Source organism: Cheilinus undulatus, linkage group 18, assembly GCF_018320785.1.
Source record: "Cheilinus undulatus linkage group 18, ASM1832078v1, whole genome shotgun sequence".
Classification (NCBI taxonomy): domain Eukaryota; kingdom Metazoa; phylum Chordata; class Actinopteri; order Labriformes; family Labridae; genus Cheilinus; species Cheilinus undulatus.
In genome coordinates, this window is record NC_054882.1 from 39,085,187 (window position 1) to 39,101,798 (window position 16,612).

A 16,612-nucleotide genomic window follows, 5' to 3' on the forward strand; every position below is an offset into this window, starting at 1 on the left:
AACTTAGTTTTTGTCATTTTTAGTCATCACAGATCTGTTTTTTTTAGTTTTAGTCTAGTTTTTGTCATGGAAAAAAGGCAGTCGACGAACATTTTTAGTCATAGTCAACAAAATTAAAACACCTGTCTTAGAGGATAAACTAGAGTAAGGACTAAGAATGCCCTGTTGTTCTGCAGACAGTGCAAGTATGCTTTGGGTGAACAGAAATCTCTCCGTGGACCAAATTGGGAGGAGAAGGATTTGCCTTTCCATATGCATTTATAAGCTCTGTTTTTATGCATATGAAAACTTTGCTAAGTTAATTACAAAGAGAACCCAGTTCTATGAGTTGCTATGGACTCAGACTGCCATCTTAATGTCACCTTCATACAACTGCTAATCCCAATAATAATAATATAATAATAATAACTTTATTTGTATAGTACTTTTAAAAACATGGGTTTATAAAGTGCTTTGACATGTGCAGAAGCAAGCAGGAAAACAAAGCAACAACCCAGACAAAACTACTAACTACTATCTAATCTTCTATCTTAATAAAAGAAAGGAAATTTGAGAAGAAGAGCAGATTCAGCAAAAATGGTTCCATGATAGTACATGGAAAAATTCAGTCATAGCAGGCAGTTCTCCATTATTACTCTGGAACTGACCACTACTATTTGCCACAATGGTCACTGTGTGGATGTTAGCATAACATGACTGCCACATGTTATTTTAATAATGCTTTAAAATATCTCTATTACACCAGCGTCATTTTGGAAACTAATTCAGCAGTACTACCAAGTAAAGAAGCAACTTGTTTGGGGGGGGGCGATTTAAATTAATATCAGGATGGTTTAAAAAGTTTTGTGGAACGGTTTATGGACAGTGGCAGAAATAGTTGGTGTAAACCTGTGAAGACAAACCATTTTGGTATAAAATATGTGGGTTTTTTTTTAAATTGAATAAAGTATACTCATAAATGCTTGTCTGGTATTAATAACAAAAGAAATGGTTAAAAACTCGAGTCATGTATTTCAATCATGGAAAGACCTTCCCCTGTCATTGACTTACATTCGTTATGAGCCATGACTCCGGCCCTTGAAAATGATGGTCACAGACATGTAATCAGCCCAGGTGGCATCTTCATCAATGTCAGGAATCAAAGACAGTGAAGCTAAACTGGAAACAATGAAAACCCAACCAAAATCTGAAACAACCCCCTTTTTTTTATCTCTAATTTTCACATTTTCTTCTCCTTCCCTTTGGGCTTATAAATCTGTCTATTTTCTCGGTGACAGATGTCCCACACCGGGGTGTGATGGAAGTGGTCACTTGACGAGCAATTTCGCCTCACATCGAAGGTGTGACTTCCTTTTCTCCTGGTGGATTCTCAGTCTATTTCTCTTTATTGTTTTCAGCTTACCTCGACTATGCTGTCAAACACCTGGAGGCAGAGCACCCCCCTCTTATTGTGTTAAAACAAGGATAGTGTAAAATAAGGAAAATGATGGGATACAGGCTCATTAATGAGCTAAACCATGGGGTAAACTTATTTCTCAATGGGCCATGTGTAAAACTGTCTAAGCTGATGTTATTCAGTCCTTCAGACCCTTCCCACAGTGCAATGCAGACTAAGCATTTACCATTCAGAGCAGGAAGACTTAGGCAGAACTGCTGAGTATGGCAGTGTGAGATGAGTCGGCAGGAACTGAATCATATCAGCGTGAAGGCTGACATGGCTGTACGTATGCCATTTCCCCCTGAAAGAACCATACACTGAATATAACAAGTGGACAAAGCCATCTTTATGTCATCAATTAGTTTGTTTTTTCCAATTTGAAGCCTTGAATTGGGCAGTTTGGTTTGTGTGTAGCTCAGTTTTTGGAGTTAGAAGTTTTCAAGCTTGATGAGAGGTTGGATATGCATCACTAAGCTCTCCTGAGCCCCTTTCAGACCTGACTAAATGCAGCAAAAACATTTTTAAACACTGATAAACACTGTCACATTTATTATAACTTCAACAAACTGCCATCAAAATACCTCAAAATTGATTCCAGTTTAGTTTGGTTGGCAGAGCTGATGCTATAGACCTCAACACACTGGATCAATTCCCAGTCTCAGCACATTTGGTACATGTCTATCTCTCCACATTTCCTGTAATATTTATATTAATCTGATCTTTTGACCTTTTTATTCCGAAGCTATAGCGCCATATAAATATATAGCTGTTATTTAAATGGAGCTATAGCTGCACAAGAGTGTAGATTGCAATGGATAGTTTCTGAGGTCAAAGTTTCCCATTTTTTAAGTTTTCTGAGTGAAAAATATATCAAATGAAGAGATAGAAGAGCCACAAATCATCACAAAAAATCCACATATGGCTCAAGAGCCACATGTTGAGTATCACTGGCCTAGAGAGTATTAAATGGGCTGACTTGATTGAAGAAGCTTCAGACAATGATCATTTTAGGTCTTAAATTGTATTCAATTTGAACAAATTAAATGAAAAGTGAATAGCAGACTATTTATATGAATTTTTAAATTGTATGATACTTTTCTGGCTCTTTTGGGTTTCACCTCAGACAGGTGTCCCATATTACCAAAAAAATAAAAAATAGAATAACAGTGAAACCTATTAAAACTAAACTAAAATGAAGCATCTTTCCAAAAATAAAAATGTAATTAAACCAACACATCAGCAGTCCCAATCTATTAAAACCAAAACTTAAAACAAAAAGTGAAAACAAAATGAAAATAAATGAAACATCTAAATCTATTATAACCTTTTGTTGACTTAATAAAAGACAGCGGTTGACATGGCAACCCCCAGTCTTCACTGACTGTGGAAACTCCACACTGGACTTCAGGGATCTCTGATTGTGTGCCCCTCCACTCTTCATCCAGACTCCTCAATTTGCAAATAAGATGCCAAATTTACTTTCATCTGAAAGACACATTTAGCCCAAGGAGTAATGAGGCATTTTCTCTTCTGTCTTAAAGGGATATTTCAGGATTTTTGAAGTTGGGTGGTCTGAGGTGCTTGGCTATAGTAGTGGCATTAGCCTCCAGTGATTTCTGTGAAAGTTGATCCTGCTGTTATTACAAGCTCAGAGAGATCCACGGCATTGTGGCTGTTGATGGGAACGTTTTATCCATTTGGTTAACGAGTTTTGCATAAAAATAGGCCAAGAAAACATGTTGGCTCGCCTGTACTCTGTGTCAAAAACATACAAAGCACTTAATTTTTCCCTAAAAACCCCTCTGTGTCAGGCACTAATTTTGGATGCTTCCCGCAATTTGTCTCCTTCTGCTGTGCACTGATATCCTCTGTTAAATTGCACATATTATCTTTGTTTTAGCTTGGTGTGGTGTTATTATCCCTGTAAAAGCCTGCAGACCCACACAGCTAATCAGAGGATCATCGGCGGAGGTGGAAGGACACAAAATGGCAAATGCATTGTAAATTCGTGCCTGACACAGAGGATTTTTTTGGGAGAAATGAGGTGCTTTGTAAATTTTTGACCCAGCGTAAAGGTGAGCCAACATATTTTCTTGGCCCATTTTTTACGTAAAATTTGTTAAACTATGCAGATAAATTGTTCCCATCTACAGCCATTATGCCACAGATCTCGCTGAGCTCTTTATAACCACAGAATCAACTTTGACAGAAATCCCTGAAGGCTAATGCCACTACTATAGCCAAGCACCTCATACCACCCGACTTCAAAAATCCCGAAATATCCCTTTAATAAATGCAGACTTGTTTTTGAAACTTGTGTATGTGCCCCCTGCTGGATGTCAGAAAGAATGCAGCTTTTAAGCATTTCTGACTTTGCTTCCCTTTTGACCCAAACAGGCTGTGTCTGCTTCTCGTGTACAGCCTATGGAACAAATTAAGACTTTAAAGAAGCCCCTAATAAAATTACTTTATCAATCCTTGAGAACAGAGCAGATCAAACTGCATGAAAACAACACATCCTAATAAAAATCAGAGGGTTATTTTTCTAAATGGACTTCCTGCGCTGCATCATGGCTTCTTTTACATTACCTGCCTGTTGTTTCTGTGTGCATGTGTTGTTTTTCTGTGTGCATGTGTGTGTGCAGTAATTCCTCACTGACGTGTCTCAGTAGTTCCTGTGTTTTTGCAGTGGTTTGAGTGAACATGTGATGTTGTAACTAACGTTGTTTTGGTGTATTTTTCAGTCTCTCAGGTTGTCCTTTAGCTGATAAAAGTATCCGCAGCATGCTGGCCAACAACGCACAGGAGCTCAAGTAAGGCTCACTGATATATGTGTGACATTTGTGTGTTGCTTACTGTGTAAGGGTAAGGTCGACTTTACTGATGTTTAAAGGGGAGGTGAATAGTCAGCACACAAAAATGTCTTTTGGGATCTTTGATTCGGGACAGTGGCAGCACACAGACGCTAATGAATGCAGTTTAGCACTTACGTTTTAAATGCTTATGAAGGCTAAGCACTGTCACATGTCTACCGTTGTTTATATGGTGCCTCTGCCCAGAATTAAAGACCCTAAAAAGACATTTAGGCTACACTCACTATGCAGGCCTTAATGTTCAATTCAGATTTTTGTTCAGCTCTAGTATTTTGTTTTTTGCTACATTACACTTCTAATATGGCCTGTATAGAGGCGCGCGATCTGACCGCCACTACTATGTCGTTTGGAGTTTTCTGCCACTTTAAGGCTGCCACATCCTTCTATGGACACTTTCAGCTGAAAACAGGTTGCTATGATACGACCCCTCAAGTTTTGCTTGTATAAAAGCACTTTTAAGGTCTAACACTTCACTGTCCCTCCACTGATCTCCTCTATCAATGCTGTCTTCCATGTTTGTTTTCATGGAGCACAAGGCTCCCACCTCCTCTGATTCTGTTGCCCACTGATGCAGGATTGTGACGCGTGTCGCTTCAGAATGAAGTCAGAGTTGCATTCACTTTGACCTGGCTGTTCAGACTGCGTTTGAATTTAAAGAAATCAGATATATACATGATTTAGTACTAATATATAGCCAAATATACCAATATGAATCAGATATGAGTCATATAGACTAAAAAATCAGATTTGGGTCACTTTTAACAGCAGTGTAGCCTTGTGTACTGACTGGTCAACTATCTACGGTTTTTATTGTTTGAATTGTGTGTCCTTTTACCCATGTTTTGAGTATCCTATGTGTGTTAACAAATCCCATAAAGGCAAAAACCAGAAATGTCCAGATTTTTTAAAAAATGAATGCAAGGCGCGTGTTTAATCTTTCATAGTGTTATGGAGCTCTATTAGTGCATAACCACTAAAAACACATCAGTGAGACACACAAAATTAGTTTGACTTAATCATAAACAATAAATCTTAAGAAGTTCAATAAACCCTCAGTGCTAAAGTATTTTAGTAAATCTTATTGTCATTTTTTTGTTTGTTTGTTTGTTTTCAGTTAAACATAATATACACATACTGTTTAGAATATTATGTCTTCACTGGGATCCTATGGACCTTTGACTGCAGGTCAGGTTAGGGGTCTAACAGTAGTTTTAATGTGAAGGACTTCAACATTTCGGTCTTCTTGGTCTTTGCTGACTAAGATTGAAAAATATCAAGTTTTCTATATTTCTACCCAATTCAACAATCATAAACAGTTTGTGAAATGTGATGATTTTTACACTCTCATTATAAAAGCAGGTCCCCTTTAAAACCTTGTAAATATTTCACATTAAACCGTTTTATAAAAGTACAACTTACATGATTTTAAAATCTTGTCGGAGATGCAAATGTCCATGTGCTTCCACTAAAGAAGAATTTTGGTTTCTGGTTTGTGGGCTGCACGGCAGTGCAGGGGTTAGTTGTGTTGCCTCACAGCAAGGTCCCCTTCCTGGTCAGGTCCTTTCTGTGCGGAGTATGCATGTTCTCCCCGTGCATGCATGGGTTCTCTCTGGGTACTCCAGCTTGCTCCCACCACTAAAAACATGCTCATTAGGTTAATTGATGACTCTAAATTGGCAGTAGGTGTGAATGTGAGCATGCCTGGTTGTCTGTCTCTCTATGTCAGCCCTGTGATTGACTGGCGACCAGTCCAGGGTGTACCCTCTTGCCCAATGACAACGGGGATAGGCTCCAGGCCCAACACATGTTTTTGCATCTATATTAGTGATGTTGCATCTCCTGATTTAACCCTAAATAATTGAATTAAATGTGTTTTTTATGGTACAGTTTTCTTTGTCTAAATTCAGATGTTTTTTTCCATGTATAAACTTTATATTCTACATAAATTCATATGCTAGTTCTTCAGTTTCAAAAGGGCAAAATCATGTGAAATTTACACTAGTGCAGCATGATTTGGTAACAACATGTCATTGCAATCATACTGGACAATATTGCGAATGCAGTATAAAAGAATAATAGTTTATACTTTGTAGTTTCAAAATAGGTAATTCTGCAAATTGCAAAAGTGGAACTTTTGTTAACTTAAAGGTCTTTCTGCAGGCATTTTTACAAACCTTTCAAGTTCTAATTAGCAAAAAAATAATAATTTATGTGCTTGTGTAATTGCACAGCCTGACGTTGCAATTGCTATTAGATTAAGCACTAAGTTACACAGCTGTTGTTCAATGACACTGGAACATTTTACAAACATTTAAAAATGATTGTCACCTCTTGAAATGATTTTTCGGTTTCATATTTTTGGTTCTTTATTATCAAAATGTATTGAAAATAAATGTTGTGGTACCATAAATGAGATAGCCATACTTCAAGTTGCAACGGGAGTGGCATTCACAGCAATTCCTGTCAAACCTGTGTTTTAAGGCTCAATTATTTTGGATCTTTCTTAGAGATGAAACGTTTCTGTGTGGTTCTGTAGTTCTTTTAGTTCCACAGTTTGCACTCCTGCTAGATGTAATACAGTAGTCCAGCTTGATTGATGTGAGAAAGAGATAAACAGCCTGTCAGTCGCTTTTTTTTAACTGTAGTAGTATGACCTCATAAGGGAGAAAAGCTGTTAAAAAATTCCCCCTACCCTCCTTATCTTTGCTGGTATTTATCATGATAAATAGGGGCAGATTTTAAGGACTTGTGCAGTATGTGATGTTTTTGGCTGCTCTTGTCTATGACAGTGCACCTCATTGCATTTTTATACTAGTATATTTGTTACAGCAGAAAGGTGCTCATAATGTACACCAGATGTTATGGTTATTTTTTTACCATTTTTGTAGACAACACAGGGACTTTTAGCAGCAATATTTTTACCAATACTCTCAGTGAGTGCACCAATAATAAATGTAAGTTTAAGTTAGTGATAGTTTGTAGTCAGCCATATTTTACACAGCTACCCCTCATTATTGTTATGAAGTATTTCATGGCCATAGTGATTCAAATATAATCATCTGTGTTGTCATGCTGTACAGACAAAAACACGGTTGTGGAAGCCATGAAGTCTCTGCTTGACACTGCGTGAACTTTTGCTGTAGGCCCTGAGCCTTTTCTTGTTTTTCCTGCCCCAGGTGCCCGACACCAGGGTGCGATGGTTCGGGACATATCACTGGCAACTACGCCTCTCACAGAAGGTACAGCAACCTCTCTGCAGCACACAAACATGAACCTGTTCATCTCTTTTCTGTCTCACATAACGTCCTAAAGTTCTTACCTCATTCTGCTTCTACTTTTTGTCACCTCTGCCTCCCTCTCTCTCTGTCTCACGCCCACATACCATATGCTTCAACATTGTAACACTGTCATTTATCTGCAGTCTCTCAGGGTGTCCGCGGGCCAGGAAAAGTGGGATAAAGATCATCCACAGTAAAGAGAACAAGGAGGACCAGGAGCCTATCAGGTACAGTACAGACACTGATCATCAGTCTTCTCTCTCCCTCTTTAAAAGACTGAAACTCCTCCAGCTACTCACAGAAGGGATGGGCACTATAGACCAAAAATCATATCTCAGATATTTTACCTTAATGGGGATTCATTATGAAGATCTGAATTTTTTTTTTCTGCTAGGAAATAACAAATGTATATTGCAGTCCCAGAATTTAAACTTTGATATGGTTAAGGTAGACACCCATTATTTGTTTATTAGGTTTATTTATCAGAAATTGCAGACAAATCCTACACACTGTCTTAGTGGTAAATGGACTTGAGATTGTGTGGTGCTTTTCCAGTTAGCTGACTATTCAAGGGGCTTTTACACTGCAAATCACTCTATCTCATTCACACCAAATTTACACACCAATGGCAGAGACTCCTATGTTAAGTGGCCATCAGTAACTAATCTTACCGCGTTCCAAATTATTATATATATGATATTTTTCTCTGATTTTCATAAATAGTTGATGCAAATGACAGTCAATATAATTTTTAGGTCATCAACCTTTTCAGCATAATTCAAATTTTATTGAATAAACCTCCCAATGATTACTATTTTTCTTTAAAAGTAAAAAACTCAAAATGCACTGTTCACATTATTATGCACAACAGAGTTTCAAAACATTTTATAGGTTGTAAAGAACTAAAAATGTGCATTTGTTGAATTTGCAGCATTAGGATGTCATATTTACTGAAATCTAAGCTATCTCAATCAAAAACATCTCAACAGGCCAAGCTACATGTTAACATAGGACCCCTCTATGATATCGCCTTCACAATTCTTGCATCCATTGAACTTGTGACTTTTTGGAGAGCTTCTGCTTGAATTTACTCCATCCATCTGGACCATCCAGGGTTGCACGGCACTCATCAGTAAACAAGGCTGTTTGAAAATGAGTCTTCATGTATTTCTGGGCCCACTTCAACCGTTTCTGCTTGTGAGCATTGGTTAGGGGTGGCTGAATAGTAGGTTTAGGTTATGCACAACTGCAAGCCTCTGGAGGATCCTACACCTTGAGGTTGGTGGGACTCCAGAGGAACCAGCAGCTTCAAATACCTGTTCACTGCTTTGTAATGGCATTTTAGCAGCTGCTCTCTTAATCCCATGAATGTGTCTGTCAGAAACCTTCCTCATTAAGCCTTTATCTGCACAAACCCGTCTACGCTCTGAATCAGCCACAGATTTCTTTACAGTACGATGATCATGCTTAAGTTTTCATGAAATATCTAATGTTTTCATACCTTGTCAAAGACATTGCACTATTTGAGGCTTTTCAGCAGCAGAGATCCTTTTTCTTTCCCATATTGCTGAAACCTGTGGCCTGCTTAATAATATGGAACGTCTTTCTTAACTAGTTTTCCTTTAATTGGGCTCACCTGGCAAACTAATGATCACAGGTGTCTGAGATTGAGTTCAGTGATCCAAAGAGCCCTGAGACACAACACCATCCATGAGTTTCACGGAAAAACAAGAAATTGAAAATCCAATTTGCATAATAATTTGGAATGCGGTGTAAATACATTACTGTTAACTTTATCTAACAGACTATATTATTTATGATCATTGTATTATGCATGCTGATTGAATACTATTACTACTTCTATTATTAATTATATATTATTCAGGGACATTTTTATTATTAGTAAAACTCAAATTATATTTATACTTTTTTGATACCACAGGAACATTGGGAGGTTTGTTCAGTAAAATCTGAATTATGCTCTAACTTGAAATTTATACTGACTGTCATTTGCATGACTATTTAGGAAAATCAGGGAAAAACATCATTTGCTGACTGAATGGGCAATGGCAGAATCAAAGTGTTAATTTAATCCTATGTAACTTTTTTATTAAATTAAGCTACCAGCTTCCAGAATAAAAAATAATGCAATAAAAGATAATCAACTGCACTGCACTTCACCTCAAAAATAGATTTACAAACCATTTTCTTTAAAAACTAAAGACTAAAAAATGTCAATGATAATAATAATAATTACTTTATTTGTATAGAACTTTTGAAATAAGGGTTTACAATGTGATTTGCAGCAGCAAACTAAAGAACAAAGGAACAGAACCCAACAAAAGACAAAGACAATAGAACAAATGACACCCATCAGCATAAGCAGAACCCAACCAGTTAAATAACCCCAACAAAAACTGGACCAAGATAATAACCCAACAGCATCAAAAGACACCAAGAACCCAGACGTCTTGAGACATCATGCAGACCAAGACATCACAGGACAGTAGAACACAGACATCACATGATATTATAGGTACCAACACAGGAACCCAGCTACACAGGTTATTTTCTGGTCTATAACCATATTACTTGTAATGGTTACATGGATTGGCTGCATGGCAATGCAGTGGTTAGCACTGTCACCTCATAGCAAGAAGGTTCCAGGGTTGAAACCCAGTCAGAGGGACTTTTTGTGTGGAGTTTGCATGTTCCCCCTGTGCATGGGTTCTCTAGCGTCCTCCCACAGTCCAGAGACATGCTCTTGGGTTTACTGGGGACTCTCAATCATCCAAAGGTGTGAATGTGAACATGCCTAGTTATCTGTCTCTGTAAGTCAGCTCTATTATTGACTGGCAACCAGTCCAGGGTGTACCCTTCCTCTCTTCAAATGACAGCAGGGATCAGTTCCGGCCCTGTAACTTCTAACAGGACAAGCAGTATTATAAGCAGTATTGATAATGAGTGGATGGATATGAATATGGACACAAATATTGTCTTGCCCCATATTTCGTTTGAAAAATACTGATTTATCTTCACGCGGGGTATATTGCCCATCTCTGGCCAGCACTGCTTACTCCTCACAGCTTTCTCAATCCCCATGTGAAATATAAAACATAACTTCACTTTTCCCACTTTCAAATGATGCACATAAGCTGTGTGACTGGGAGCAAAAGAGCAAAGCACCGTTTTCTAGTTAGTACATTGCTCTTTGACGCGCACTGATGCAAGAAGGAATAAATCAGCATTAGCTCTGACAAGACAAATGAGTGTAAAGTTTCAGCCCAAATCTGACGGTGCAGAAGAAACTTCAGAAGGTTGTAGTGGTTTAGAGAGAGAAGATTGTGCAGTCTCAGGTGGACTCCTGCAGACACACACAGGTAAGGAAAGACAGAAAGGCCAGCACAGATGGAGAGATAGAGGGAGAGAGAGATTGATTGGGCTCAAGCTAAATCCCACAATGGGCTCCTCTGGCCTCAGCCCAGCAGCAGCAGCATTGATTTCTCTGGTGGTGCAGAGGCACAAATAACACACCGTCGCTTCATTCTCAATCTTTTCATTCTGGTGGATTCTGAGGACCATGTGTCACTGCTGTCCATGACAGTGTGCTTTATTGACATGAAATAATTGGAAGAAATGTTTGTATTTACCATTTGGTTTTAAAAATAGAAGAAAATGAGGTTTTTGCTCCAAAACCTGGACAATATTTTAGAATATGTCCAACCTTTTTAAACTTATGTATGCTCCATCCTAGGTGTAAAAGTTGCACCCAGGCCTAGCATTAATATGATTTAATGTTCAGGCGTATGGCCAGCTGATTCACTCAGCTGCTGAGATTACATAGACCAGAGACCCAGCATGGCCTTATACAGAAAAAAATGCAAATGATGGCCAACCACATTAAAGATGTTAGAAGCTGATGAAGGTGCCTGAAGCAGATGGTTTTGGATTTTCCATCCAGACATTGCTTACCTATGTCTATTATGTCTAATATTAATTTCAGAAATAAAAATAGGTAAGAAAACACATGCAACATAGTCAAAACTGAGCACTAAATTTGGTTGACATCACCAGCCTTTCTAGTTTCCCTTTACTACTAACCTGCACTGCTTGTACAACTTCCTGTTCTCTGTTCACTATGTTTGTTGGCATCCTGGAAGTAGAACTGAAGGAGACATACACTTGAGCAGAGCTTCAAGTAGTCCATGGCTACAGACGTGATTGTGGCTGGTGGCTGCACCGCAGTTTAGGCATTTGACCAGCATTGAGTGTCAACATATAGAAACTAGGGCTGTTAAGGGCTGTAATTAAGGCATTTATGTGTTTTAATTGCGATGATTAGAGGGTTTATTTCCCTTTCAGCATACTATGGTTAAGCCAGTGTAACCCGCAATTTCCACTTATGACGACTGCACCGCGCACCAGAGTGCCTCGGGTTTGCTCCGACTGGGAGTGAGCGACCTCGCCCACTGGAAGCGTGTCTAGAGCGCTGTGCCACGGCGCAGTCCTGATCAGCACGCAGAGATCACAAGAGAACTGCAAGTTCATGCAGGAATAGTATGTCAACAGCGGAGACTGTTTTCCCTTTTGGGCTGAATTTATCATCCTTTCTGCTATGATATTATGATATTATTGCTTCCCCCACTGGGTGAGTACATTAGAAGTTAAAGGTTAATGTTTGCTTAAAGGATCTGTGGTTTTATGTAAAATTCTTAGGCTAAATGTCCTCAAAAGTTAACTTTTCCTTGTCAATGGCACCGTTGTAGCCCTTTGTGCTCACTGTAGGATGAGATGTCATGTTGATATAGTGATGATTTATGATCAGGAGTCTATGCATTGTTCAGTGTTTTGAAAGAACTGGATATTCTACGCTTGTTACTTCCTTTTTGGAGCTTTCTGATCTACAGGTATTGACACGGTTTGGCAGCGGCCAGCGCTGAAAATAGACCTGCAGGGTATCTTAAACTAAGCAAAGCAGAGTGGCGCTCTAGGCTGGCACCAGCGCTGTGGAAATACGCTGATAGGCTAGAGAGGGAGCAATGTTCTCAGCAGTATGATTTGCCGGCGGATCGCGGCGTGGTTGCTGTATGTGGAAATTGGAGGTTACATTTCCCTGCAGTCACAGTGACGTAAAATAAGTCCACCACTGTTCTCTAATGTCTCATTTCACTCTAATAAACTCAGAGAGCTCAGTGGACAAGTCAAAAGTCATCTACTCCTCTTGTTTTGAAATATTTACCTTTTACTGTCCCTGTATTTCCTTTTCAATACATAATAGGTTTATTTTTCTGTGTTTTAGTTTATGTTGTAATCTTAATCTATCTAAGTTCCTTAGTATCTTTCAAAATAAAAGGATGTCTGTATACAAACAGGAAATCCAAATCCAACATGAAAACAAAACAGTTTTAAATGTAAAATAGTGAATTTTTAAAATGATTAAAAAAGGGAGATTAATAGGCTGTCATGGTTTTCCAGCACAGATGTTTATTTGCCTGGCGGTGAAGAGGTGAGAGGGTCAGACACAGCCAGCAGTGATGAGTGAAGAGACAGACCCAGGTCTACTTAATGGCAATTTTCTTTTTAAAAAGCTGGAGAATGTTAGTTAAGATAAAACCAAAATTGTGGGTACATGCTGCAGTGATGAACTGTCTTTACACCGAAGCACAGTGATTCTTAACTACCACCTTCAGGCAAAGCACATCTTTGCTAATGTTAGCAAAGACGCTAGCAACAACACGGGATCGAGCCATGGTCATACCACTCTGTTCAGCTGCTTCAGGACAGTTTTCTTCTTCAGCTGCTCAGATAAAACCTGAAAAGTGCTCCAAAACTTTGAGACTGTCCTGTTTGATAACAATATTTATCCAGTGTAGAAATCTGTGGTGGAAATGGCAAAATTGAAGTTAATTAGCAAGCTTTACAAGCTAAAGACTGAAAATATGATGCGTTCAGGTAACCTCAGTAAACTAGAATACTGTATTCTATGTTATGCATCCATTGTTTTGATCTTTTTAGCTAATGTGCAGTGTATAAAAGTTCCTGAAATGCAATTTTTTATGTTATTACAATTATCAAAGTTTTACTTAAAAGTCAACATCCATGTGTAAGTTTGTGCTGTATTTGTGGATATTTTCCACACTCTCAGTCAGTGTAAACAGTGTTTTGTTTTGGACTATGCTTCTTTGCACAGCCCCATGTTATTCCTCATGTCATGCAAACTTCAGTATAAGTACCTCATGCTATCTGTCTTAAAATAAAAAGCTATCCCTTGAGAGAAACTTGTGAGGGTGGATGAGCAAAGTCTATTCTTTTGACTTTGAATCTACGTATATTCATGTGGAAGAAAATCTCTCATAGCACAGAAAAGGACACCGATTCAGACAGCGTGCACACAACACCTCCGGTATCTTCTCTGCAGTCGAAAGCAGACTGCATAGTTCAACTTAAACCAGCTAGCTGCTGTTTGCAGACACTTTCACATCTATAGCCAGCTTTAGCCATAATCCATTCAGCGAGGTTTGACATTTGGAATAATTTACTGCCTCATTGCATCTGATTAGCACTGGTGTTGATGCACTGTCAGCATTCCCAAACTCTGATAAGGCTGCCAGTGGGACAGCTTTAAATAAGATGATGTTATCTTTGTTTATATCGAAGCAGAAGAGATAGAGGGAAACAGAAAAATGATATTCACTCATGCAGTATGTGGTGTTCTAGTACTCAGGAGGCAAACAGCCTGTAGTGTATACAGAGAGTATAAAGCTGGGACTCAACACGACTGTTTGTGTGAGAAAGAGGGGGAGGTCTCCAATAAGGTGACAAAATGATGCTATCAGCTTTTGTGAATCAGTGTTGTTGCTGTATGACTAAAAGTTATTGTTGAACACTATACTCTCGGGTCCTTCTCCTCAGGTGTCCAGTTCCAGGTTGTGACGGTCAGGGACATGTGACGGGGAAATACGCGTCACACAGAAGTGCGTCAGGATGTCCCATCGCAGCAAAGAGACAAAAGGATGGCTACCTGAATGGCATCCAGTTCACATGGAAGTCTGGGAAAACAGAGGGCATGTCATGTCCCACACCGGGCTGCGACGGCTCGGGTCATGTCAGCGGCAGCTTTCTGACACATCGCAGGTGAGTCTGTCTGAGTGATGTTACTGATTCTAGTAAACCAGAATCTCACTGAAATAACGCTACATACTTCTGCTTGAATACACTTATTTTTTATTTATAGAAAGTATGGCTCTAAGTTGTTTGAGACTTTTAAGTCCCTTTACATTTTTTTTAATAATGTGACTCTACAACAAATGAAGAACATAACATCCTATGCAGGAATTTAACACTTAATATTTTTGTTGTCTTAAATTCCCTCAACGGTCAGTTTGTGAACAACTGAGGGTCTCCTCCAGGCTCATCTCGTTCTCTGTAGTCTTTGCTGTTTTCTTCTAAGCATGTAGATCTCTCTGACATCCTGGAGTTCCTCAGAGAATTCCATATTTCTTTTGAGCTGAAGATTGAGCTGTGAGTTCAGCTGCTTCAAATACATGCCTTCCTTCTCTTGGTAGGTCTTGTGCAGGATAGTGACTTCTTGACGCAGGATGTCCTGTTCAGCTTGAAGATTCACTGATGGTCAGCATGCTGTTTAAGACCAAAGACATCAGATTGATTTTGCTGGTTTAGCTTCTGGTATACAGCATCTGCTCTCTCCAGCTGGTCTTTTAGGAGGTTGATATTTTTCTTTTCCATCTTGATCTGAGCTGTAAATTGGTCCACAGCTTCTTATGCTCTGTCTGGAGCATCTGTGCCCTCTACTGCAGGGCTCTGTTTTCTTTCGCCATCTTCTGGCAGCAGGCGTTGTGTTCATCCATTAGAGATGTGGCAGATGCTTGAGACTGGTAGTCCTTGTCAGAATGAGCCTGATTTTGTGTTTGAAGCTCACACTGAAGACTCTCAGGCTGCTGCCTGGCCTTCTGGATCTTGTAATTATAGCACTGTTCAGCAGCCTGGTCCAGAGTCACCTTGTCAATGTGAGCCTGCGCCTGCCTTTGCAGGTCACATTTGAACAGGTCAAACTGCTGCTGGACCTCCTGGATCTGGTTCTTATGGCAATCGCTCTCTTCTGCCATCTTCTTACGGAGACAGTCCAGTTCAGCAGCCTGGTCCAGAGTCAGCTTCTTAGTGTGAGCCTGCGCTTGCTTTTGCAGGTCTCATCTAAAGGTGTCAAGCTGCTGCTTAGCACTCTGCATATCATTCTGGTATTTCCGTGAGTTCTTAGAGAGCATTGTTGGCCTTCCTTAGTTCTTGGAGAAGAAGTTTGTTCTTGTCCTTTTCTCTCTGGAGCTTAGCTGGCACCGCCCTTCTTTACTTGCCGCCTGGTCCATCCTTGCATGGAGGTTCATTCGGCTGTCTCTCCAGCTCTTTACAGTGGTTCTTGTCAAAGTCCTTCTGAGTTGTCTGTTTCACAAGCTCTCTTCTTGTCTCCTCTAATTCTTTGCTGACCACATACCTCTATGAGGTAGCTAGATGCTGGTATGTACACTTAAAATCACAGAAATGCTAGACTCTGATTTCAGTAAAATAACTCTTGTAATCCTTCATCAGTAAAAAACAGAAAAACTCCTCTGTCATTGATCCACCTATTATGTGTGCTGAAATGTGTCCTCTCCTTGTTTTTGCCTCTAGTCTTTCTGGTTGTCCACGTGCCACCTCGGCCATGAGGAAAGCCCGGCTCTCTGGAGTGGAGATGCTCACGATAAAGCAGCAACGAGCCAGCAACGGTAACTATAACTACCACTCACTCAAACACTGAAGCCAATCAGAGATGTGATCTGCAGTTTGCTGAACAGGATTTTAATTAATCCAATCAGCATCCTGCGTTTGTGAGGGGATTGTTCTGGCATTCCTAGGTTGTACTGAGAAGAGTGGCTTTATCCACCACTGTCTCTGATTTGTAAAAGAAGTTAACATGCTTCTTTCAATAAACCATGAAAATGTTCCTTTAGGACACCCCCAGCACTGCATTC

General features: G+C 39.4%; 1 protein-coding gene across 1 annotated transcript in view; it reads left to right on the forward strand.

The window, feature by feature from the left end:
• Positions 1–16,612, forward strand: part of myt1lb (myelin transcription factor 1-like, b) — a 251,762-nt gene that overhangs the window by 223,792 nt on the left and 11,358 nt on the right. The window contains exons 14-18 of the mRNA XM_041812908.1: positions 4,183–4,251; positions 7,488–7,550; positions 7,733–7,816; positions 14,502–14,723; positions 16,272–16,366. Of these exons, the coding sequence (XP_041668842.1) occupies positions 4,183–4,251; positions 7,488–7,550; positions 7,733–7,816; positions 14,502–14,723; positions 16,272–16,366 (533 nt within the window). The remainder of the gene's footprint in view (positions 1–4,182; positions 4,252–7,487; positions 7,551–7,732; positions 7,817–14,501; positions 14,724–16,271; positions 16,367–16,612) is intronic.